This window comes from Mirounga leonina, unplaced genomic scaffold, assembly GCF_011800145.1.
Source record: "Mirounga leonina isolate KUSES-001 unplaced genomic scaffold, KU_Mleo_1.0 Mir_177, whole genome shotgun sequence".
Taxonomy (NCBI): Eukaryota; Metazoa; Chordata; class Mammalia; order Carnivora; family Phocidae; genus Mirounga; species Mirounga leonina.
The window spans coordinates 1,729,093-1,752,863 of NW_023270459.1; the positions used below are offsets into that span (position 1 = coordinate 1,729,093).

Here is a 23,771-nt window from a genome sequence, read left to right on the forward strand (position 1 = left end):
CTTTTCCCGGGCCTCCCGCACCGCGTTCTAGCCCCCTGGGACGTGCGCGCGAACTCCGGAGCTGGGAGACGGCTCTCTACCGGTGCACGCGCGTTGTGTTGCGCGCGGTCGTGAACTAACAAAACTGTGCTGGGGTGCGCGCCGTATCCCTTAACTTGGGCCCTGGCCAGATTCCCGAGGGAAGTGCTCTTTGACGTCCCCCTGCCCCAGGCCTCGGCCTCTGCAGCAGGATCCCGAGCTCTGGGGTCCAGAACCTCGTCCCCACCCTCCGCCCCAACTCCGGCAGTAGGGACCCGTAAGGCTGTGGTGCTCTGCCCGGCAGGGGCGGGCTGGGCCGAAGGGCTCCTGGACCCTGCCGGCTGGCGCTCAGGCCCCTTTAGGCTCCAGTCTTGCGGGAGAAGGCGAGTGCCCTTCTGCACACTAGGCGTGAATGCACAAACATGTGTCATATACGTGGAGGTATGTGCTCTGGGCGCGTCCACGTGTGTGCACACGGGTATCCAGGCACGTGTACGTCTACTGGTCTGCGCACAGTGGTACATAGGTGGGCACCGCTCAGTGTGTATGTGTACCCCAGGGAACAGGCATGTACAGTGCATGACCACTCCTGTGCTAGCCTACCATCTCCATCTCCGGATGGTGGCCAAACCCTCAAGCACTCCGCAGAGTTTCAACTGTGGTTTTTAGCCACCGCCCAGAAGGCGGGAGGGGGAGCCAGGGCACGCCCCCCCCCCCCCCCCCCGATCACAAGATAGTTTGCATCTGGTTTACATTCAGCCCTAGGCCCTGGAGGCGGGGTGGGGGGTCCCCTGGGTCCCAAGACAAGCTGCCCCTCACAGGCTCTCAGGGCCCAGGGGACAGGGGGTGGAGCCCGCTGCACAGCCCTGTGCTGGGGCAGGAAGCGAGAGTGGGGAGGGGGGAGGCCACAGCCGGTGGAGGCAAGGCAAGGCGGGTGCAGGGCGCAGGACGTGTGGGGAGGGAGGGAGGTGTCACACTCGAGCCCTGAGGCCCTGCTGGCCCCTGGGCACAGGCCCAGCTCCAGCCCCCAGGGATGGACCTCGTGGACCCTGACATCTTTAACAGGGACCCCCGGGATCACTATGACCTGCTGCAGCGGCTGGGTGGAGGAACCTACGGAGAAGTCTTCAAGGTGAGGACACCCCTCCTTCTCCATCACCCTCAGACCAGCGAGCCTTTGGGATGAGGCCCAAGAAGGGAAGGGGATGAGAAAGGATCCCAGTCCTTGGCTTTGGCTCAGGGATGCTGAGGAGGAACTCAGGCGAATGGAGCCTGCCTGACTGCCAACTTCCCCTTTACAAGGCTCGAGACAAAGTGACGGGGGACCTGGTGGCAGTAAAGATGGTGAAGATGGAGCCTGGTGAGGACACAGGAGCGCCTTCCCCACACCCCTACCCCTCCTCTTGGGACACCGGGATCGCCTCCCCCATACTCCCTCCCCACAGCGGCCTTTTCTTTCCTGTTCCTCCTCACAGACGATGATGTTTCCACACTTCAGAAGGAAATCCTCATCTTGAAAACTTGCCGGCATGCCAACATCGTGGCCTACCACGGGAGTTACCTCTGGTGATGAGCCTCAAACCTGCCCTGGGACCATGCCCAGCCCCTAGCCCAGAACCCCCATTCCTGACCTCCAATCCTGGACCCCCATTTTAAACTGGGCCCCCCCAACTCGATCCCCAGTCTGAAGTCCCACTTTTCTGACCAGAGTGTTCTCTGCTGTAATCTGCAGTTCAGGACTCCCATTTCTGAGCAGGGAACCCCAAAAGCAATCCCTTCGTAGTAACCAAACCTGAAAGAAAGCAAGTCCCCTAAAACTAATCTTTTGTCATCCTGCCCTTCAGGTCCCCCAGTTCCATTCTCTGCTCCTTTCATTCCCTAAATCCCCGGACCCCTAAATTAAAATCCCAGATGCCCCAGTAATGACCTCTGTCCCCCAGACCTGGCACCCTAGGCCCCTTTGTCCCCCCTGAACCTGACCAACTTGGGAGCTATCTGCCCTGTCTTCTGGGTTAGCGTAGATTAGCAGAGTTAGGAGTCCTCCTGGGTTAAGAGTCCAAAGACCTGGGTTTGAGTCCAGTTGACCCTGAACATAGGTTTGCTCTCTGAGCCTCAACTTCCCCACCTGTAAAATGGAAGTGGGATGATCTCACTCTGGTGGGCAAGGGGAGGTGGATGACAGCTATTACCTTAAAGTTCTTTTTTTTTTTTTTAAAGATTTTATTTATTTATTTATTTGACAGAGAGATACACAGTGAGAGAGGGAACACAAGCAGGGGGAGTGGGAGAGGGAGAAGCAGGCCTCCCGCGGAGCAGGGAGCCCGATGTGGGGCTGGATCCCAGGACCCTGGGATCATGACCTGAGCCGAAGGCAGACGCCTAATGACTGAGCCACCCAGGCGCCCCATTACCTTAAAGTTCTTATTGAGCTGGAACAAGACAGAGAGTGAGCTGGGGGTGTCCCATAAGTGATGACTTATTCCTGCTGTTATTATTACTCGAATTGTAGGCTTCAGAAGTTCTGGATATGCATGGAATTCTGTGGGGCTGGTTCTCTCCAGGACATCTACCAAGGTGAGAGGAAGGGCAAGGGGGATCCAGGGAGCACCCCCTCCTCCACCCCTCCTATCTCTCTGTGGTTGTGTCTTCTGGGACCGTCTTTCTGGTCCGCATTTCCCGCAAGGAGCCCCACTCTGGGCCCAGGCCTGGCCTGGTCGGTGTTGGTGCTGGGAATACTGTGGTGACCGAGTGGGCCCTGGGCCCTTGCCTCCAGCACTTGACGGTCCAGCCCCGATCTCTCGGCATGCACTCATCCCCTCCCATTTTCCTCTCTCTGCATTTTCTCACCAACGTGTCCGTTCAGGTGTTGGAGTATTTCTGCACTTTTGGCCCATAGCTGGGTCCACGTTTTCACTGACTGAGTGAATGAATTCCTGACTCTGTCTCTCAGCCTGCTTCTCACTCTTTTTGAAAATTTGAGGATGGGGATGGGGTGGGCCTCTGATCACCTCTCAATTTCTCATGGTCACCTCTGTCTTCGGCCTCCTCTCTGTCTCTGTGAACCCCAAGATCTCAAATGTCAGACAAAGAAGAAATTCCAGATTAAGTCACCAGGGGGGAAACTAAGGCCCTTAGAGAGGAAGTGGCTCACCCAGCCGGTCTACCAGACCTGGTCTCTGACCCCTTCTCTCTGTCTGTTGTCTCCCTATCGTTCTCTCTCCACCTCTGTGTCTCTCTCTTTTTCAGTTTGTCTTTCTTCGTGCTTTTGGGTCTCAGTTTGAATCTGTTCCCGTTTCTCTGTCTTTCTGTTTCTCTCTCATTATCTGTGTGTGTGCGTTGGTGTCCGTGTCCCTCTGCCTTTCCTCATTTTGCAAACTCCCATCACCCCCTGCTCAGAACACTCCCATGGCTTCCATTTCCCTCTGAAGAGAAGCCCGAGCTCCCCAGGGTGACCCCCACCTGCACCCAAGCTGCCAGACTTCACCTCCTACCCCTTTTCTCTCCCACCCCCACTCTGCTCCACCCACTTTGCCCTTTTCCGAACCCACCAGGCCCTCTCCACCGCTGGGCCTTTGCACTAGCTCTTCTGTTCCCTTCCCAGCTGGACTGATCACATCTTCACCCTGACACTTTCTCAGAGTAGGCTAGACTTCACCGACCACCCTGTAAAATGTCATACCCCTTCCCACACATATTTCCTGTTGTTCTTTCTTGCTTTAGTTTTCTTCTTGCTGTTTATTAGCATCTCAGGCGCTATGCTGTAGTTATCTTGTTTACCGTCTGTTGCCCCGACTGGAATGTTCCCTCCACGAGGGCAGGGATCTGTCTTTTTGGTTCACAGCTGTCTCCCCAGTGCCCACCACAGTGCCTGGCACCCAGTGGACACAGAAATATCTGTTGAATGAATCTGTCTCCCTCTGGCCTCTGGTTCCCTGTGTTGGTCGCTGACTATCCCTCCATCTCTCCCTCCCACTTGTCCCATCTGTTCCTCCCTCCCCATGTGGGTGGGGGCCAGGTTCTCCCGGGGCCAGGTTTCCTGGTTCCCACCCAACGCTACTGGTGTGACCTTTGCAGTGACAGGCCCCCTGTCCGAGCTCCAGATTAGCTATGTCTGCAGGGAAGTGCTCCAGGTAAGGAGAGAGCGGGTGGCCCTGGGTCAGGGCAGGGCCCTGCTCCAGCCCCTGGGCACTCACATCCCCCATGTCCACCCTTCTCCCAGGGACTTGCCTATCTGCACTCACAGAAGAAGATACACCGGGACATCAAGGTGGTCTAGGGGCAGAAAAGTGGCCTGGGGGGGGGGGGGGGGGGGAGGCCAGGAGATGGAAGTGGTGTGTGGAGGACTCAGGGTGGTGTGGAGCTGTGGGGTTGGGAAGGGCCACGGGGTGGAGGCAGCATTGGGCTGGGGGGTGTCTATGACAGCCTCTAATTTCCCCCTCTCTCTCCAGGGAGCCAACATCCTCATCAATGACGCTGGGGAGGTCAAGCTGGGTGAGTGTGGTGGGTGGGGGTGGGGAGGGGACTGGCTGGGGGCCAAGGGAATAAGGCAGCCCGGGTCACCATGTCTCTCTCTCTCTCTGCCTCCAGCTGACTTTGGTATCTCGGCCCAGATTGGGGCCACGCTGGCTCGACGCCTCTCTTTCATTGGGACGCCCTACTGGTGAGGGATGCCTGGTGGGGGTGCAGTGGGGGGCGGTGGCCATCCCCACCTGGATCACTAGGAATCTCCTTCCTGGCTCCTTTCCCTGCCTCTACCTTTCCCTGTTGAACATTCTGCTTACTGTTTGGCTCTCTCTTGAGTTTCCCTTTTGCCTAGGTCTCTTTCTGTTGATGTTTCTTCTGATCGGTCTGTCTCTGTCTCTGTCTCGACCTCCCTGTGTCTGTCTTTATTCCGGTCTCTCTCTTCACCTTGCCGTTGCTCTCTGCATCTGGCTCTCTCGGTGCCCCATTCTCCTCTCTCCGTCTCCCTCCTGCCCCCCGCCCCCACGCCAAGGAGTCGCCCCCTTCCCCTCCTGGTGTCACCCCTGGCTCTCTGAGGGTCTCTGCCCCCCCCAGGATGGCTCCAGAAGTGGCGGCCGTGGCCCTGAAGGGGGGATACAACGAGCTGTGTGACATCTGGTCCCTGGGCATCACAGCCATCGAACTGGCCGAGCTGCAACCACCGCTGTTTGATGTGCACCCTCTCAGGTAGGCAGGCCTGACCAGTACCCCCCAGCCTTGACCCTGAGCACCGCCCCCCCACGCCTACAAGAGACACCCCTTCCTCAGCGCTCGCTCTGAGACCTCCCCAAGGATCCTCTCAACCCAGAAAGCCTTTTCTTCAGCTGTCCACAGCGGGGAACCCCCAGTGCAGGGGCTCCCTATCTGGAGGCCCCCATCTTAGTTGCTGTAGCTCTGTCACGTGACAGACAGAGTCTCCCGGAAGTGGCATCCCAGCGCATTGTAAAACCTAAACCCCATTCTGGTTCTGTCCCTTGTTTTGCTCTCTGCTGACCTCAGTGCTGTTGGGGACCTCTCGAGCCATGAGGTCTGACCCCCCCCATTGGGAGTCTGAACACCACGTTCTTTCCTTACTCTTCTAGAGTTCTCTTCCTCATGACAAAGAGTGGCTACCAGCCCCCCAGGCTAAAAGAAAAAGGCAAATGGTAGGACAGGGCGAGGGAGAGGGGAGCCAGGATTGAGGGTCTGATAGGAGAGCTTCTGGTCTCCTCACCCCAGAACTTGGCTTCTTCCTCCCAAGGTCGGCTGCCTTCCACAACTTTGTCAAAGTCACCCTCACTAAGAACCCCAAGAAACGACCCGGTGCCACCAAGATGCTCAGTGTAAACGTCCCCTCGCTTCCCTGAAGAGCCCTTCCCAAACTCTCACCCCCAGAATTCCCCAGGACCTCCCCAAGATCCTCCAAATTGTACCCCAAACTTTTTGCCAAGATACCCTGAGTTGTTAAAACTCACAAATTTCCCAGGGTCTCCAGACCCATTCCTGGGTTTACTCTGGAATTCCAGGGGAAGCCCGGTCCCCTCTAAGACACCTCTGGAATTCTCCATTTGCCCCTGCTGGGAATTCTAGATTCTTCTAATCCCTTCCAACCCCTTAAAATCCCCCAGTCTCAGTTCCCCAGGGTTCCCTGCCTTCTCCTTAGGTTGGCACCTTCCCCACTAGATTCCCTTAGACGGGTTCTCAGGCCCCTGTCCCAGCCTCTCCCCCACACCAGTGACCCCCTCCAGGGGATGTCCGCTGACCCCCTCCTCCCCTCTCTAGCATCAGCTGGTGTCCCAGCCCAGGCTAAATAGAGGCCTGATCCTGGATCTTCTTGACAAACTGAGGAATCCAGGGAAGGGGGTCCCTGTGGTCGAGATTGAAGATGAGGAGCCTGAGGTGAGGGCGCCCTGACCCACAAAGTGATGGAAGCTCCCAGACTTTGCTCAGGCTGTACCCCCTGCCAGGAGCCCTTTCCTGCTGCCTCTCTTCAAAGGAAAAAGGGGAGGGGGGAGGCGGGGCTTGGCACGGCTGGGGGCACAGAGGGGTAGGGGAGAGCCCGAGGCTCCCAGCTGGGCCCACAGGGTGGGAGGGGTGCCAGAGGGCTGTGGCCCTGAGCTGCCCCTCTGCCCAGGTGCCCCCTGCTGTCCCCCGGCGGATCCGGTCCACCCACCGATCCAGCTCCCTAGGGATCCCAGATGCCGACTGCTGTCGTGAGTAGAGAATCCTTAAGCTTGGGGATCCCTGACCCTATAATAGATTCAAGACCCACTCCACACACACACCCCACCCCCGTGATTCTGCCAGAGACCCTCAGAACCATCTGATCTCATGATCGACCCTCAGAGACCCTCGTCACTATCTGGCCCTGCAAGAGACTCCAGAAAACCTCATCACCGCCTGACCTACAAAATGAATAGAGAGACCCCCCCACTTCTCTGACCTGCAAACAGACCCCATGAGACTTCCCATAACACCAGGACCCCCAAAGAGACCTCCAAAATCTCTGTCACATCCCAATACCCAAATGGACCGTGAAAACAAACGCTCTATAACTTTGAGCCCCCACCTCCCTGGTCCCAAACCTTGACCCCGGCCCCCCAAGTGAGACCCTGGAAACCAAGACCCTTCCCCCTACGGGACAGCTCTAGTCCTTAGATCTTGACCCTGAACCCTCCCCGTTCAAATTCTCCTCTTTTCCCAGACCCATCTTCTCAGCTCACTGTGTTACTGTTCCCCCCAACCTTCCAGGGCGGCACATGGAGTTCCGGAAGCTCAGAGCGATGGAGTCCAGACCCATACCCCACACGGTGAGAGGCCTCCCCCTGCTCTAGCCCCAGACGCCCTCCCCTCCCCCTAGGCACCGCTGACCCTTTACCATCCCACAGGCCCACTTACAGCCCCCTGGAGACTTCAGGAGCAGCAGTCCTAGGTCAGGGACCTTCAGCGTGGAGGGGAGGGGGCTGGGACATGTGGGGGAACCGCCTGAGGGTCATGCCTGTCACTTCTCAGGAGGCAGCTGTCAGAGTCTGACGATGACTATGACGACGTGGACATGTAAGAGAGCCGTGGCCCCCAGCCCCACCGGCCCTCACCCACCCTGCCTTCCTATGACCGCCATCTCCCTTCCATCCCAACCCCAACCTCAGCCCCTACTTGCCTTCCTCCACTCATCCCGGACCCTGACTAGACCCCGGCACCCCCACTTTCCTTCCCCCCTACAAAGCCAACCCCCAGCTCCACCCAGACCCCCCACCTCATCCCCGCCCCCAGCTCCCAGATATTGCTCAGACCCCCAGTCTTCCACTGCAGCCCAAACCCTCAGAACCCAGCCTTCATCTGCATCTTCCCCCCTGGGAACTTGCCCCACACCACACCCTTGGCCCAAGACCCCATGTCAGCCCCAACAGTCAGCCCAGACCCCAGGCCTGTGTCCGCCTCACGCCCCCACCCATCCCTTCTGCACATCTGGCTGCCGTGCCCAGCCCCAAGCGAGAACCTGCGCCCCCGGAGCTCGGATGATCTGCGTCACTAGGTGACTGGAGATTCAGGCTGGATGCATCGTCCACACTCGATATCCAGCATCGCTGTTGCCAGGATCATCATGGCTCTGAGGGCTTTAATCCTCAGCTCCATCCCAGACCCAGTCACCCCTGGCCCTCTTGACCTCAGACCTCCAGTCCCAAACCACCCCATCTGCCCCGAGTCCTTGTTACCGATACCCCCCCGCCTACTCACCCCATCTTTGTGTTCCAGCCCCACCCCTGCAGAGGACACACCTCCTCCACTCCCTCCCAAGGTAAGTAAGGCCCTGGGCCCGCTGGAGCTGGGGGCCGGGGGCCAGGAGGCCAGGTCCCTTAGACGCTGGGATACCGGGCACTCTAAGGCTGGAGTGTGGGACACCGGGTCCCTTGAAGTCTGGGAGACGGGATGATGAGCACTTTGGGATCTGGAAGCAGCATCCTTGAACCTAGGGTGGGATTCAAAGTATTTAGCCAGATGGGCACTGGTCCCGGGAACCCCCAGCACGAAGCGCTCTGGCATTAACCCTTTAGTTGCTGGAGTGCGTTGATGATGGGTGGGGGGTGGGAGGTCAGGGTTAATGCTGGGGTGGTAGTAGGACACTGTGAGGAGGGTCAGAGCCATAACCAACGTCAGTTCTGGTAGAGGCAGGGCTGGGATTGCAGGGTGCCCTCTCTCTGAGATCATCTAATGTACTTTCCCACACTCCTCCTCTGTCTCCATAGCCCAAGTTCCGTTCTCCATCAGATGAGGGGCCTGGGGGCACTGGGGATGAGGGACAGCTGAGCCCGGGGGTGCTGGTCCGGTGTGCCAGTGGGCCTCCCCCCCGAACCCCCCACCTCGGGCCTCCCCCGGCCACCCGCAGCCCCCACCTAACTGCCCATTCAGGTAATGGGGCAGGCTGGGGCAGGAGGTGGGTGGGGGTGTGGGTTGGGCAGGGGAGGGGGGGCCTTTGGGGGCTGATTTTTCCCCCCACCCTGTCTCAGAACCCTCACTCTGGAACCCAACCCCCCGGGAGCCTGATCAGCCCCCATTGTTACCCCCCAAGAAGGACAAGATGAAGAGAAAGGTGAGCCCGGCCGTGCTCCCCAGATGGGGCTGGCATGCCTGGGGGTGGGATGGATAGAGTGATGATGATGAGAGGTGACATTTGGTGACCCATGCCTCTGGGCCGGAGGCTGAGCTCATGTCTTTGTGTGGTATCAGCCTTCACAGATGCTGGTAGAAATCACAGAGATAGGCATTATCCCCCATTTCACAGATGGGGAAACAGAGGCAGGGAGGTGATAAACCTTTGAGGAGGCAGAGTGCTGGCACTCTTGGGTCTTAACCACTGCACCTTCCTGTCCCCTCCTTCCTTCTGCTGGATCCGCTGCTCTGCCCCCCCGTGGCCTGCCTAGGGATGTGCCCTTCTCGTGAAGTTGTTCAATGGCTGCCCCCTCCGGATCCACAGCACAGCTGCCTGGACACACCCCTCCACCAAGGGTGGGCCCTCAGCGTGTCTCAGAGAGCAGGGCGGGGTGGGGAGGGGCCCTAATGCAGGTACAGAGGTGGGAACGGGGGAGGGGCAGAGCTGAGGCAGGACCAGAGCCCAGGGTTACAGTTGGGGTTTGGGGATCAAAGATGGGTAGAGTGAAGATGGATTTGAGGGGAAGAACTAGGAAAATAAGAGTTTGGGGGCCAGGAATGTCAGATATAACAGAAAAGTCCGCGTTTGGCATAGATGGGGGACAGTTGGACCCCATTAACCTCAGAATTTTGGGGTTTGGGAGTTTTGGGGATGAAAGATGTAGAGACAAGGTCAGTGGGGGGTAAATGTTAAAGAAACAGCATTAGGGGCGCCTGGCTGGCTCCCTCGGTGGAGCGTGTGACCCTTGATCTCAGGGTTGTAAATTCGAGCCCCATGTTGGGTGTAGAGATTACTCAAAAATAAAATCTTAAAAAAATTACTAAAACTTATTTAAAAAAAAAAACAGCATTAGAATTTGAGGGGGACACACTGGACAGAAAAGCCACATTTCAGAGGTCCCGAGTTTGAGGATCAGTGTTGAAACAAGATTAGCATTTGGGGACCAGAACTGGGAAGACAGAAGGACAGAACTTAGAAGGCTATTTGGGGAAGCATGGACTAATGTTGGGGTCAAGAGTGAGGGGGCGGGGTCAGGTTTGCAGGATTTGTGGGCCCAAGCATGAGGGTAGGTGAGAATGAGATCAGCTCAGGGGACTGGGTTAGGGTTTGAGTTCACATTTGGGGAAACAGAGGCTGGGAGAGTCAGTATGGGAGTAAGAGAGAATGGAGGGTCAGGGCTGGGGGACAGACTACCAGTGTTTGGGGTCAGACATGTGGGGGTCTGGGAGGCCCAACAGGATGATGTAGGTCCCAGTGTCCTTGTGTCTGTCCCCACAGACCAGCACCTGCTTCTGGGGGCAGAGGAAGGCATTTTCATCTTGAACCGGAATGATCAGGAGGCTACGCTGGAGATGGTGAGCACAGGGCCTGAGGGCCAAGGGCAGGGGGATGGAGTTGGGGGTTGCTGGGGTCTTATAGGAGCCATCTCCCCCGTTCTCTGCAGCTCTTTCCCAGCCGGACTACCTGGGTATACTCCATCAACAATGTCCTCATGTCTCTCTCAGGTCTGGCTGTGGGTTGGGTGGGAGGAGGGGGTTCAGAAGTTAAGGGGTTGAGAGTCAGGGGGTTGGGAGGTAGATGGGCACAGCTGGAAAAAAACAAAACCAAACAAACGTACGCTCCCTCTTCACAGAGCCTGCAGTTAAAATCCCAGCCACTTTTTCACTGGGGAACTTGCTCCTTGAGCCTCAGTTTCCCTATCTGTAAAATGGGGTTCACAATAGTCCCACCTCCAGTCAGTTTTGAGGTGAGGTCTCCAGGAAGTCTTTACATTTCCTTGATGTTTAGATGCCGATCAGAACTTATTCCATGCTTTACTAAAATAGAGTGAGCGAGGGGTTATAGTTTACAATTTTGTGTTATTGTTTTATAAACATTTTGGGTGAAAGAATTTCTAATCTATGGGGAAAGGCCAAGCCAAATAGGCCGCATGAGTTAGTTAATAATCACATCTGTGACGACATGCTTTGGGAGAATTTCTAGATCTCTTCAACTTAATAATGTGTGTAACTTCCTCTGAATGGTGCAGTGTCCATAGGTTCTCCTGTCGCTGCAAGTGCAGGAGGATGGGGAACATAGTTATCTTACTCCTTGTTCACCAGAGCCCAGCACAGTGCCTGGCCCACAGTGGACACTTAAAATATGTCGAGTGAAAAAGGCATAAATAAAAGTGCTTGAGACTTGGAGCCTTGGGAGTTTCAAAGGGATGGGGCCAAGTGAAGGGACAGAGAAAGGTGGGAGTGTCTGGTGTCCTATAACTGCCTGCTTCCCCCCTACACACACACACACTGCAGGAAAGACCCCCCACCTGTATTCTCATAGCATCCTGGGCCTGCTGGAACGGAAGGAGACCAGAGCGGGAAGCCCCATCGCTCACATTAGCCCCCACCGGCTACTGGCAAGGTACCAGCTCCCAGTGGCACCGCGGACCCCTGGGATGCCCCCTTCCTGCCGTCCCTCCGCATTTATGCCTGCTTTCTTCTGCAGGAAGAACATGGTCTCCACCAAGATTCAGGACACCAAAGGGTGCCGAGCTTGCTGCGTGGGTGAGAGAGAATCCCAACTGGGCGGACCTGAAGGGGGGTGTGGGGCTGGGCCAGACGCGGGGCTTGGGCTGCATCTACCCGAGAGGGTTGCAGTTAAGGCAGGCTGTCCAGAGTCCGGGGAAATATGTGCGCCCTTTCGGCGGGGGGGGGGGGGGGACGGGGATGGGGAGAGAGGATTGACCCTAACCCATCCCTACCCACCTCTACAGCGGAGGGTGCGAGCTCGGGGGGCCCGTTCCTGTGCGGGGCACTGGAGACGTCCGTGGTCCTGCTTCAGTGGTACCAGCCCATGAACAAGTTCCTGCTGGTCCGGGTAGGGGGCCTGCAGAGGCTGGGGTCTCTGTGAGGTTCAATGGCTAGGGCCTTCCACTCGTTCTGCTTCTGCCGAGAGCTTGGTGAAGCCCCGCTTCCACCCGAGGCCCCGCCCACCTGCGGTAGGCGCCCGAGGCTCCCCCTCCGGAGGGCTTCCTGGTCCTTAAGCTCCGCCTCTCACCCAGCCTAATTATTTTTCAGGCCCTATGTCCCATCCCCCCGGGTCTCCAGGAGACCCCACTCAGATCCTTTGAGTCTAAGGAGACTTGGCTGCCTTTGAGGTTACGCCCCTCCGGGGGCCCTGCCTTTCTGTCATGAAGGCGGCACGACCCGAACAGAAGCCGCGCCAACTCTAAGGCCACATCTGTCCATTTCTAAGGAGGCATCACCTCACTCCTCTGGGCTCTCACCCCATGAAGTTTCTAGACGGCATCCCTCCGAACCGAGGGCCCGGGAGATACTTGCGAAGCCCCCTGCGGGTTCTCCTCCCAGGCCCCGCCCCCCAGGCCCCGCCCCCCGGGCCCCGCCCCCGGGCCCCGCCCTCCCAGGCCCCGCCCCACGCCTCCTCTGAGCCCGCCCCTCCCTGTGCGGCCCGCAGCAGGTGCTGTTCCCGCTACCGACGCCCCTTCCAGTGTTTGCGCTACTCACCGGGCCAGGCTCCGAGCTGCCCGCCGTCTGCATCGGCGTGAGTCCGGGGCAGCCGGCGAAGTCGGTGCTCTTCCACACCGTGCGCTTCGGCGCGCTCTCCTGCTGGCTGGGCGAGATGAGCACAGGTGAGGGCGGGCGGGCTCGCTGGGGGCGGGGCTGCTGGCAGGGGCGGGGCGGCGGGGCGGGGCGGGGCTTTAGCCCTGAGGTGCGATTGGGAAAGGGGTGGAGCCTGGGGCGAGGGGAAGAAAGGTGGATGCAGGTACGACCGGGGAGACTGAGGACCCGGCCGGCCGTGGTGATGGGCGGGGCTTAGCCTGCCGGCTTGGGAATGGAGAGGGTGCCCGGCGGAGGAAGGCAGAACCCGGCCGAATTGGTGTTTGAAACCTCCTCCTGTCAAATAGAGCACAGGGGACCGGTCCAGGTGACCCAAGTAGAGGAAGACAAGGTGATGGTGTTGATGGACGGTAAGGACCCTCCTCCCTCTCTTTCCTCCACTGTTCCTGGATCTCCGCCTCGCAGACCCTGTGCTTCTCAGAAATGCTGAACCCCTACAGGCCTTGCCTGCCTCCTGCTTTGCTTCTCAATGAATTTATTGTCCGTTCCTCAGCAGTCCCTCCTCGCTCTTTAAGAGCCTCGCTCTTAAAACCCTCTCTCTACCCTCTTCTAGGGTCCCTGAAGCTGGTGACCCCGGAGGGAGCCCCAGTCCGGGGGCTTCGAACTCCGGAGATCCCCATGACTGAGGCGGTGGAAGCCGTGGGTAGGTGCAGGGATGGGAGGGCCCCCGGCTCGGGGTGGAGGCTCGGTGATACCCAAGGGTGACGGGCACTGCTTTCCTCCCAGCTATGGTCGGGGGTCGGCTGCAGGCCTTTTGGAAGCATGGAGTGCAGGTGTGGGCTCCAGGCTCAGACCAGGTAAGCGTCTCCGGCTGAACGCCCGCAACCCCGCCCCTCCCCCGTGGGTCTCCCAGTTCCTCAGATGGCCCCGGAGGACTGAGTCAGGGTGTGGAGCCCTGACGAGAAGCTTCCCCCGTCAGGGCAGACAGGTACTCTTCTATACCCCAGGGTCTCTTGGGTCCAGAGCTCATTCCAGGCCACTGGGCGATCTTATGTAAGAGATTCTGCTTCCCTCTGAGCCTCAGTCTGCAGCTATAAAATGGGGGTCACTAGAGAAATATGTGGGTGGTTAAGAGCATGAATAGACTGCCTGGGTTGGAATCCGGCTGACTGACCTTAAGCAAATGACTTCACCTTCCCGTGCCGTACTTTCCTCAGCTGGAAAATGGAGCGATAAATGGTCCTTAGCTCATAAAACACTATGTGTCAGATGTTGCCCCTCTATGTTTGTATTTTATTTAATCTCCTCGATCACCCATCAAGAAGGTCCTATGATTTCACGGGTTAGTAATCTGAGGCACAGAGAGGTAAAGTAACTTGGTTGGGTCACACAGCTGGTGAATGGTGTTAGCAAGAATGATTAGTTCCGGACCTCAGACTAGAAGTTCAGAGACACCCCCCCCCCCGTTATCTTTAAGGGAGAGGGGAAGAATCTTCTAGATACTGACACACACACCTTTTCCCCAGCTGTTGCAGGAGCTGAGAGACCCCACCCTCACCTTCCGTCTGCTTGGCTCCCCCAGGTATGGACGCGGGGAAGGGGACACAGAACCTGGGAGGGGGGCTTCTGATGTGGAGAGGGGTCTTGAGATGTCTCCAGCCACCTCTATGTTTGGCCTGGACGTTCTCTCTCCTGCTCTCCCTGCTTCTATCTCTGCCCCTTGTAGTCCATTCCCCACACGGGAGCCAAGGGGACATTTTTGGTTTTTAATTTTTATTTTCACTGTTTATTTTGGCATAACTTTAGGCTCAGAGAGAAGTTGCAAAAATAAATTTAAAAATTAATCTTAAATTCTTGTATCCCTTCATTCATCCAGGTTCCCCGGATGTTAAGTTTTTTGGTTGTTTTTTGGGGTTTTTTGTGTGTTTTGTTTTTACCACGTTTGTATATGTACATAATTGTTTCTATTTGGGTGTGAATTGTTTCCTAAATCAAAGCAAAGACCTACTCCTGCAGACCCCAGTGCAGCTGCCAAAATCAAGGAAATAGCACAACACTACCTTCTAACCCACACACCCATTCAAGTCTCACCAGTTGGCCCAATGATACTTTTCTTTTTTAAAGATTTTATTTATTTGAGAGTGAGTGAACGAGAGAGCACGAGCAGGGTGAGGACCAGAGGGAGAAGCAGACTCCCTGCCGAGTGGGGAGCCCGACGGTGGGGCTCGATCCCAAGACTCAGGGATCATGACCTGAGCCACCCAGGCGCCCCCCGATGATACTCTTTATAACCAAAAAATAATACTTTTTTTTTCTGGCCCAGGATGATGAGGAGTGCATGTAGGAGTCAGGTTTCTTTTGTCTTTAGCCTGGGACAATTCTTCAGGCTTTCTTTGTTTTTCAGGACCTTGATACTTTTGAAGAGTACAGGAAGGTTGTTTTCCAGAATGTCCTTCAGTTGGGTTTGAGGTTTCCAGGTTAAGCATTTTGAGCAGGAATACCACCGAAGTGATGGCATGTCCTTCTCCGTGCCTATCAGGAGGCACGTGTCACTTTGTCCCATTTCGGGTGATGTTATCTTTGAGCATTTGGGTAGGGTGGAGTCAGCCCAGTTTCTCTGCTCTAAAGTTACTTTTTGTATTATTAAGTATCTTTTGGGGGTGATTTGTTGAGTGTAAATAGACTGTTTCTCATCAGACTTTCACCCACTGGTTTCAGCATCTATTGATGATTTCTGCGTGAATATATTATGAGGATAGTTACTAAATGGTTTCTGCCCTTAGTTGGCGTGCCGCTGTGGGGGGGATCTGTCCCTTCTCTGCCGTGTGTGTGTGTGTGTGTGTGTGTGTATTTCAGCACAGCCTCATGGATTTCCATTTTACTCTTGGGGGTTATTACTATAATTTTAATTTGAGGCACAAGAACTCCCACATTTAACCAGTGAGAGCCCCTTCAAGCATCTCTCATGACCTTTTGACATGCCAGAGAGGCCTTTTAAAATCTAAGTCCCATTGCGTCACTCCCCCCTCCCCCATTTAAAACCCCCGTGGCCTCAAGATAAATACCCAGTCCTGGCCACAGCCCACAAGACTTTTTGACTTCTGCAGCCAAGTCCCAAGCTCTCTCCCACCTCAAGGCCTTTGCCCAGGCTGTTCTCTGCCCAGAACACCCTTCCCTGACCTTTCACCAAGTTCCCTCCTGAGCCTTTTTGGGGCTTCATCTATTTTTTTTTTTTTTTAAGATTCTATTTATTTATTTGAGAGAGAAAGAGCAGTGGGGAGGGGCAGAGGGAGAAAGAGAGAGAGAGAGAAGCAGGCTCCCCGCTGAACAGGAAGCCCGATGCGGGGCTCGATTCCAGGACCCGGAGATCATGACTGGATCTGAAGGAAGATGCTTAACTGACTGAGCCACCCAGGTGTCCCCTCCACCATCTATTCTTTGGGCCACCTTGGCCGACCCTTTGGGATAGGTTTCAATGCTGTTTTGCACTCCTGTAATTCACTGACTTCTGCTGGTCTCCCGTTCTAGATTGGTCTCCCATCCTCGAGGGCAGAGACCATGTCTGCTCATTGCTGCGATGGCCCAGTACTGTGCTGGAACAGTCTCTAGTAACTCCTTTGTGAATGAATGCATGAACAAATGAATGAATGAACTGACTTCTCTCCTCCTTCCCTAGGCCTGTGGTGGTGGAGACACGCCCAGCAGATGATCCTACTGCCCCCAGCAACCTCTACATCCAGGAATGAGTCCCTAGGGGGGGGTGTTGGGAACCAGTCCCTGCACCCCTATCCCCAGCGGACACACATTAGTGGTCATGACATGCACTTGTCTCCCAATAAACATGACTCCAGCCTCTGCTGTCATCTTGTTCTTCCGAAGGGGAAAGGGGAGGGCAGAATTCCTGGGTGCCCCCCCCCCCAATGTCAAGAACCCAACACAGTGATGTCAGGGGAATAGCACAGACTTTATTTCTCCAGTACATGGTCACCTGTCCCCCAGCTGCCTTTGGGGAAGGGCTTTGGGGCTAAGGGACTTGTGAGAATAAGGCACTTGAGGTGGGGGTGAAGGGCCAGCTGGGGCGTGTCTCAGCTAAGCTGGTCCTCGTACTGCTTGCGGAAACAATCACCAGCTGGGAAGAAATCCCAACATCTCTCCTGGTACATCTTCCAGACATAAGACTCCTAGGGTTGGGGCACGGGGAAGAACTGGTTGGCCGCATCTCAAACCTTCATGCTGACGTGAGCTATTTCCTGCCGCCTGCTGCCCGACCTCATATGAAAGCTCTCCATGTCCCTCCCACTGCCCTCCCATTAACAATCCCTTACCTGGCCCGTGTGTTCTGTCTCGTCTTTATTTATCAGATACATCAGGAAAAACCTGAGGGTGGGAGGACGGCGGACATAGGTTAGGACTACCCTCACTTTCTCCTGATTGGCTGGCTGGGAAGCCACCCGCCTGGATACCACACCTGACTGGTCGATGCCCAGTACCGAGCCCTCGCGGTCGGCGGCCACGCCTCCCCCGCTCCCCCTCCCCCCGCCCACGACGGGCCCACGGGCCCAGGCTCACATGTAATTGGCCAGGTTGTGCTCCTCTAGCGTATGGGTCTCGAACCCGTGCGGCGTCGTATCAAAGTAATCGCTGCCGATGCCGCAGATGAAGCACTTGGTCTATGGGTGGCGGGGGACATTAGAATCCGGGCCCATTCAACCCCCCCAGGGTCCCACATTCCCTCTGGGTCGCCCCCAGACTCGACCTACCTCCATATCTTCCTTCACTTGCTCTTGTTGGTCTCGCAGCTCGCCAAAAGCGTCGATGATCAGACCTGCGGCAGCAGGTGCGAGTCAGTGCCAGACCTCTGAGCCCACTCAGACTCTTCCCTCTTCTGGCTACCCACCCCTGAGCCCAGCCTCCCGCCCCCCATCTCCCTCATCTCACCCTGCTTCCTAGAGATAATAACACCTAGCGTTTATCGAGTACTTTTTATGAGCAAAACACCTAGGAATTGATTTAATTCTCACAATAACCCTGCGAGGTTAGGATAGTTAATATCCTCATTTGCAGATGGAGAAACTGAGGCCCAGAGAGGCGACTTGCCTAAAGTCTCACAGCAGGAAGAGGCAGACCCAGGATATGAAGCCAGGCTGACTACACTCTTAAAGGAGCCAGTCTGCCTCTGGGCACTGGGCCCCCACTCTCACAACCCCAACCAGCACTGACCCTGGATGATGGCCAGCAGGATGACGATGACAAAGAAGAAGAAGGTGATGTCGAAGACCACTCGGTACAGCTCATATTCATCGCCTGCTGGGTCCTCAATCTCATCCCCGATGCCCCCACCAGCTCGGACACCCACGTACATGTGAAACAGGTAACACTGTGGGGGGGGGGGGTGACAAGCATATTGGTTATGCATTCTATCATTCGACATTCTCCAAGGACCTCCTGGGCCCTGGGCCGAGGGGACACGCAGACACAGCAATGACTGAGCCAGCTCTGGGCCCTGCCCTCACAGGGCTCACAAATGGGGCATCACATAGTGACAAGCCCAGAAATGATCATGGCTGTGATAGGGAGGACACAGGCAGAAGGGGCAGATCCGGGGTGGGGGAAGCGCAGGGTGATCAGGGGAGAAACGGGGGGAGCACAGGAAGCTTTGAAGCTTTGAAAGCCTGACTCAGTCAGGGTGATCAGGCAAGACTTGCCTAGGAGAGGGAACATGTGAGAGCTGGAACTTGAAGGAGGTGTTAAGTGGGAGAAAGTGTTCCAGGCAGAGAAAACCACATGTGTTACGTAACCACTGGGGAGCAAAGAACACATTTTGCTCCCAGGAGGAACTGAAAGAGGTTCAGCGAGGCTAGAAAATAGAGCTCCAGTAAGCAAGAGCAGGGAGAGAAATGAGGCCAGCCGATGGTTAGAGAGGGCTTCCTGTAGGAGGCAGCATTTAAGTTGAAAGGTGACGTGTCAAGTGAGAGAGGGGCGTGGACATGGGACCTGTGGTAGAAGAGGGAGAGAATGTCAGATGCAGAGGGCTTGGGCGGGAGGAAACACATGGTCTTAGGGGAACCGAAAGAGGACAGGAAGCCAGGGAGCAAAAAGCAAGAGAGACTGTGGTTAGACTCGGGTAAAGCTGGCTTTTCCCTGGCATTGTGAGCTGCGGTGAGGGATTCGATTTTATCACACAGCATTGGAGCGCTACAAGAAGGTTCTGAGCAGGGAGGAGGCCACAGTCTGCCTGGCACTTGGGAAAGACTTTCCACTTGTTTTCTGTGTCCCCAGGAAGTGAGAGAAACCCTGTGTCTTGGTTAAGAGCTGAGGCTGGTGACTGCGGTGGGAACAGGGCTATGCGTGGCAAGACTAGGTCTCGTGGCCTCAAATGTCAGGCTGAGGGGCTGGACTGGGTCCTGAGAGCGTGGCACAGAGTACAGGACATCTCGTGTGACAGCCCCGAGATCATTCTTCTCCACTGTGGCCCGCGCCTCTGTAGGGCAGCTCAGTCTGCGTCATGACCACCATTATCAGAATAAAAAAGAATGTATAAACAAGCACGGCATGCTGATACTTGGGTGAAATTTATATATATATATATTATATAATATAATACTATATATATATATATGTGTGTGTGTGTATATATATATATATATATTTTTTTTTTTTTTTTTTTTTTAAGTAAACTCTACACCCAACCTGGGGCTCGAACTTACAACCCTGAGATCAAGAATCGCATACTCACTCCACCTACTGAGCCGGCCAGGCGCCCCTGGGTGAAACTTTCATAGAACACGATGAGAGTGGCTAACACCTATGGAATCCTTAACACACGCCAGGCCCCATTCTACGACTTCCGAGGGAGCTCCACTGAGTCCTAAAATCAGCCCTAGGCCGTAGGCACTGTTATCACATACCCATTCTCCTGGGGAGGACACCAGAGCACGCGGAGACTGAGTAGACTACCCCAAATCTCATGGGCACGACAGGGGCACGACGCCTGAGCACCCCAATAATAACAGCTCTCGAATAACATGACGGCGGCGGCGAGCGCTTACCAAGCACCGATTATGTGACCGGCACTCCTCAAAGGCCCTCGCAAGTACCCGCTCACGGAACCCTCCCAGGGAGCTGACGAGGTGGGTACTACTACCCCCTTTACAGAGGGTCGGATGGTCAGTAACGGGCCCCTGGGAGCGCCGGGGGAGGGGCTCACCGTCATCATGTCATCGCACTTCATGTCAGGCTCGTCCTCATCCTCACTCTTGTTGTAGAACTTGCGGAAGAAGTTGAAGGCCACCACGGTGTACAGGTAGACCACCACCGCCAGGAGGCCCACGGTCATCACCAGCTGGGGGCACGCGGGGGGCCCCGTCAGCTCCATGCTCAGCCTGCCCCTCCCCAAGCCCAGCTTCCTGGGTCCTCACCCCCCGCCCCCAGCCAACGTGGCCCTCCCTCCCGGGTCTCACTACCCACACCCACCCTGGCTCAGCCCACCCTGCCTTGCCCCTCCTCGCAGGAGCTGCCCGACCCCCCCCCCATCCACCCCTACTCAGACTACCAGCTCATCCCCGCCAGGCTCACACCCCTCAGTCAGGTCCTCTACACACCTGCTTCCCATTATGGGTGACGGAGGAGAGGATAGTGCGCAGCGTCTTGACCCCCATGGCGATGTCCAGGAGGTGGGCAGCGAAGAAGAAGTTGTTGTAGTGTCCCAGGAGGGACATCACCATGTACCAGCCCAGGTATAGGAAAGACTGTGGGCACACAGGGTCAGGGGTCAGGGAGCGTGCGGGATTCATGGGGAGCACTCTGGGGGTCAGGGAGTGCTCACGAGGGTCAAGGGGCATTTGAGGAGTAGGGAGCACTGTGGGAACAGGGGTCCAGGAACATTTGAGAGGGATGGGAGTGCCCTGGGGGTCAGGGTGCCATCTCTGCCTAGGGAGCATGTGGAGGATCGGGAGCACTCGGCAGTAACGGAGCATGCTGGGTGAGAAGCCATCCCCAGGGGAAGTTGGAGAACCCTCTGCGGAAGGACCTAGTCTGAGAATTCAAGAGCACCCGAGGGACAAGGGGCCTTGGGGGGCAGGGAGCTTCACAGGACCAGGCGTGCACAGGGGCTCAGGAGTCAGGCCCTGGTCAGGGATACCTGGGGTCAAGGATACCCCAGCCCTCCAAAGGCCCTTCTCCCGCAGTTCCTCCCCCAACTATGGGCCCCTCCTCACATTGTCTGTGAAGATGACCCCGAACTTCCAGATCTGGTACTTGACGTCAATGGACATGAGCCTGTGTGGGGTGGGAGGAAGAGGGATGGCCAGATGCCTGACGCTCAGACCCTGGCCACCTCCCCTGGCCACCCCAGGCCTGTGCAGGCTGGTCCCCGACTCACCAGGTGAGTAGCCCCGGTGGTGGTTCGGGCTTTCGCTCGTTGTGGGCTGTGATCTCCAGCGTGGCCAGATCCATGCCCAGCAGCTCGGCGATCCGCTCCCGCCCATAGATGTCCCCGTGCTTGTCCAGGACCTGCGCAGGGGAGCGTGTGATCGTGGGGACACGGCTGGAGTGGGGGAGGGCCACAGGCTGCATGGGGGGCGGCTGGGGCACTGTAAACTTCGCGTGAGAAATTGGGGGTGCATTTTTCAGGAGAGAAGGGCCAGAGCTTTCTTCAGATCCTCAGGGGGAGGGCCCAAAAGGTTCAGTTGATTCATTAGCCAAATTCATAAGGTTAATTAATTTATTATTATCAGACTGGTAGTCAAGGAACCCTATATAATTGGGCCTCTGTCATCTGTGAACTTACCTTCTCCCACTCACCCACCTCCTTCACTCTGCTCCAGCCGCACAGACACACAGACCTGCTCGCAGTTCCTCAAATATACCAGACACATTCCTGCCTCAAGGCCTTTGCCTCGGCTCTTCCTCCCGCCTAGGACACTCCCTCCAGATTCTACCCGATTCACCCCTTCACTTCATTAACTAGTGTGTCCTTTCCTGCCTACTCTTGGTCAACACACACACACACACACACACACACACACATTCCCCTCTTCACTTTTTTTCTTGTACAACACTTATCACCACCTAAACCCTATAAATGTGCTCGCCATCTGTCTTGCCAGCTCGAGTGTTGGGCTTCCTGCTGGATTCTGGCTCCCTAAAGCACACAGCAGGTGTTCAATAAATGTTTGTTGAGCGAATGACTGATCTAGTTTTCCTGGGTGCCAGATACCGCTCATGCAGTAGGCCATATAATCTTTACAACAACCCCGTGGGGTCAGCCCTCTTATGCTCTCACTTCGAATCTGAGGGAAACTGAGGCACAGAAAGGCCGACACAGCTAGGAGTAGAAAAGCAGGCAATCCAGCCCCAGAGTCTGTGTGCTTAAAACAGTATGTGTCACCTCCTCCCTCTTAACTAATACTTACTGGGTCCTCACTCTGAGCCTGGCACTACGCCACACTCGTTACGTGTATCGCGTCAACACAGAGGGACGGGTGATTATTGCGCCCATTTCCAGATGGGCAAACTGAGGTGCTCCTCAGGCAGCCAAAGCCCCTTGCCTAAGGTCGCACATAAAGCGACTGCTTGTCAGGGCTGGGATGGCCAGGTGGCAGCAGGAGACCCAGCCCGGGAGGCCCTGCCGCCTCCCCATCCACGTCCTCACCTTCCGCTTGACAAACTTGTCCCAGTAGTTGCTGGGGAAAGACCTGCCGAGAGAGGGAGAGAGAGAGAGAGAGACCCCGAGGTGTTAGGGCAGGAAGGGCCAGGAGCCACCAGCCGGGCCAGGGTGGGCGGGAGTTCCGATGCTTTTCGCACAGGGGGCCCCCGCACAGTAGGACTGCATCTCACCGGGAGCCGGGCTCTAAAGACCCCCTGCCAGATGGAGTTCGCCCCAGGTCAAGCGCTACCCCAGCGCCATCTTTGGTGGGGCCCGCGGGAGGCAGCGGGCTTGCATGCGGGGCTGGGATGTGCAGAAGACACAAAATGGCCCTCCGTGCCGTGTAAGCTCATGGGGTGATTCTGGCCCATTAGTTACCGGTTTTCTGATTCACAAGCTGATGCCCTACAATCCTGCCAAGGCGGTGAGTTCTGTTGGGTTTGGCGGGGAGAGTTATCATGAATCCACGGGCTCAGACCTGTTTGATGTGTTTCAATTTGTGGTACTTGCTCTCCTTACTGAGGCTCAAGTTGCCCCCGATTTGTCCAGCGGGAGCCCCTTCCAGGATCCCCTTCTGGATGCTGCTTCCCACTGAGCACATCCTTGCTTCCTGACACAAGGTAACCCTGGCTTGCTGCACTTCCCTGCCCCAGCCCCGAAATCTGCCGCTTCTCCAAGGAGCGTGGTTCCTTTTTGTAGGACATGGTATTTAGAAGTTAAGGTCTTGGGCAGACACAACTTTATTTATTTTTTTAAGATTTTATGTATTTATTTGACAGAGAGCAAGAGAGCAAAGCAGGCAGGGGGAGTGGCAGAGGGAAGGAGAAGCAGGCTTCCCGCGTAGCAGGGAGCCTGACTCCCAAATCACCAAGCCTGACCCGATTCCAGGACCTTGGGATCATGACCTGAGCCAAAGGCAGACGCTTAATGACTGAGCCACCCAGGCACCCCTAGACACAACTTTAAACAGATGTTTCTGGGGCACCTCGGTGGCTCAGTTGGTGAAGTGTCCAATTCTTGGTTTCAGTTCAGGTCATGATCTCGGGTTCCTGGGATCAAGCCCTGCATCAGGCTCTGCACTGTGTGTGGAGTCTGCTTGTCCCTCTCCCTCCTCCTCTGCCCTTCCCCACCTCTCAAATAAATAAATAAATAAAATCTTAAAAAAAGAATAAACAGATGTTTCTCCCTGACTCTCTCTGTTAAGCACGTGTGTTTGAATGTGTAGCAGTTAGATGTGCCTTTGATGGTGACAATGAAAGCATAGGATGTCCTTGGTGTGGTTTCTCTCCCTTCCTGTCACCACCTCTCCTGGGCAGGACCCCATAATAAAATAACTTCCAGCACTTATCTAGGACTCACTGTGCCCCAGAAACTACATGAACTCATTTCTTCAGTACAAGATCCTCAGTGCTATTAT

The 23,771-nt window shown here is 56.1% G+C and overlaps 2 protein-coding genes across 3 annotated transcripts in view; one reads left to right on the plus strand and one right to left on the minus strand.

Annotated features, from left to right (window-relative positions):
• Positions 1-149: 149 nt before the first annotated feature.
• MAP4K1 (mitogen-activated protein kinase kinase kinase kinase 1) lies at positions 150-16,563 on the plus strand. Of its 2 annotated transcripts, XM_035023438.1 has the most exons (32): positions 150-459; positions 1,084-1,150; positions 1,321-1,378; positions 1,494-1,584; positions 2,528-2,592; positions 4,093-4,148; positions 4,238-4,285; positions 4,467-4,509; positions 4,606-4,678; positions 5,074-5,205; positions 5,601-5,663; positions 5,759-5,840; positions 6,280-6,396; positions 6,632-6,710; positions 7,249-7,307; positions 7,386-7,429; positions 7,510-7,554; positions 8,254-8,296; positions 8,745-8,907; positions 9,006-9,088; positions 9,420-9,504; positions 10,427-10,503; positions 10,593-10,653; positions 11,443-11,551; positions 11,636-11,694; positions 11,904-12,007; positions 12,605-12,779; positions 13,056-13,118; positions 13,322-13,411; positions 13,495-13,565; positions 14,235-14,290; positions 16,385-16,563. In XM_035023438.1, the coding sequence occupies exons 1-32, from the start codon at positions 431-433 to the stop codon at positions 16,452-16,454; spliced, it is 2,460 nt and encodes an 819-aa protein (XP_034879329.1). In that variant the 5' UTR covers positions 150-430; the 3' UTR covers positions 16,455-16,563. The 2 variants fall into 2 exon arrangements, with proteins under 2 accessions (XP_034879329.1, XP_034879328.1); XM_035023437.1 differs by lacking the exon at positions 150-459 and having other exon boundaries at positions 880-1,150.
• A 90-nt stretch (positions 16,564-16,653) lies between these two features.
• The window catches only part of RYR1 (ryanodine receptor 1), a 109,241-nt gene continuing 102,123 nt past the window's right edge, over positions 16,654-23,771 (minus strand). The window contains exons 98-107 of the mRNA XM_035023574.1: positions 22,361-22,403; positions 21,089-21,219; positions 20,925-20,985; positions 20,310-20,456; positions 19,916-20,050; positions 17,929-18,085; positions 17,469-17,533; positions 17,278-17,378; positions 17,034-17,085; positions 16,654-16,889 (exon numbers count right to left, since the gene is read on the minus strand). Of these exons, the coding sequence (XP_034879465.1) occupies positions 16,794-16,889; positions 17,034-17,085; positions 17,278-17,378; positions 17,469-17,533; positions 17,929-18,085; positions 19,916-20,050; positions 20,310-20,456; positions 20,925-20,985; positions 21,089-21,219; positions 22,361-22,403 (988 nt within the window). The 3' untranslated portion in view covers positions 16,654-16,793. The remainder of the gene's footprint in view (positions 16,890-17,033; positions 17,086-17,277; positions 17,379-17,468; positions 17,534-17,928; positions 18,086-19,915; positions 20,051-20,309; positions 20,457-20,924; positions 20,986-21,088; positions 21,220-22,360; positions 22,404-23,771) is intronic.

What these genes read in the sequence shown, in the direction of transcription:
- MAP4K1 (XM_035023437.1), top strand. Translation starts at nt 1,052, where the DNA reads ATGGACCTCGTGGACCCTGACATCTTTAACAGGGACCCCCGGGATCAC. An exon ending in TACCACGGGAGTTACCTCTG is followed by an intron (nt 1,585 to 2,527) that starts GTGATGAGCCTC and finishes CTCGAATTGTAG; the next exon opens with GCTTCAGAAGTTCTGGATAT. An exon ending in ACAAGTTCCTGCTGGTCCGG is followed by an intron (nt 12,008 to 12,604) that starts GTAGGGGGCCTG and finishes TGCGGCCCGCAG; the next exon opens with CAGGTGCTGTTCCCGCTACC.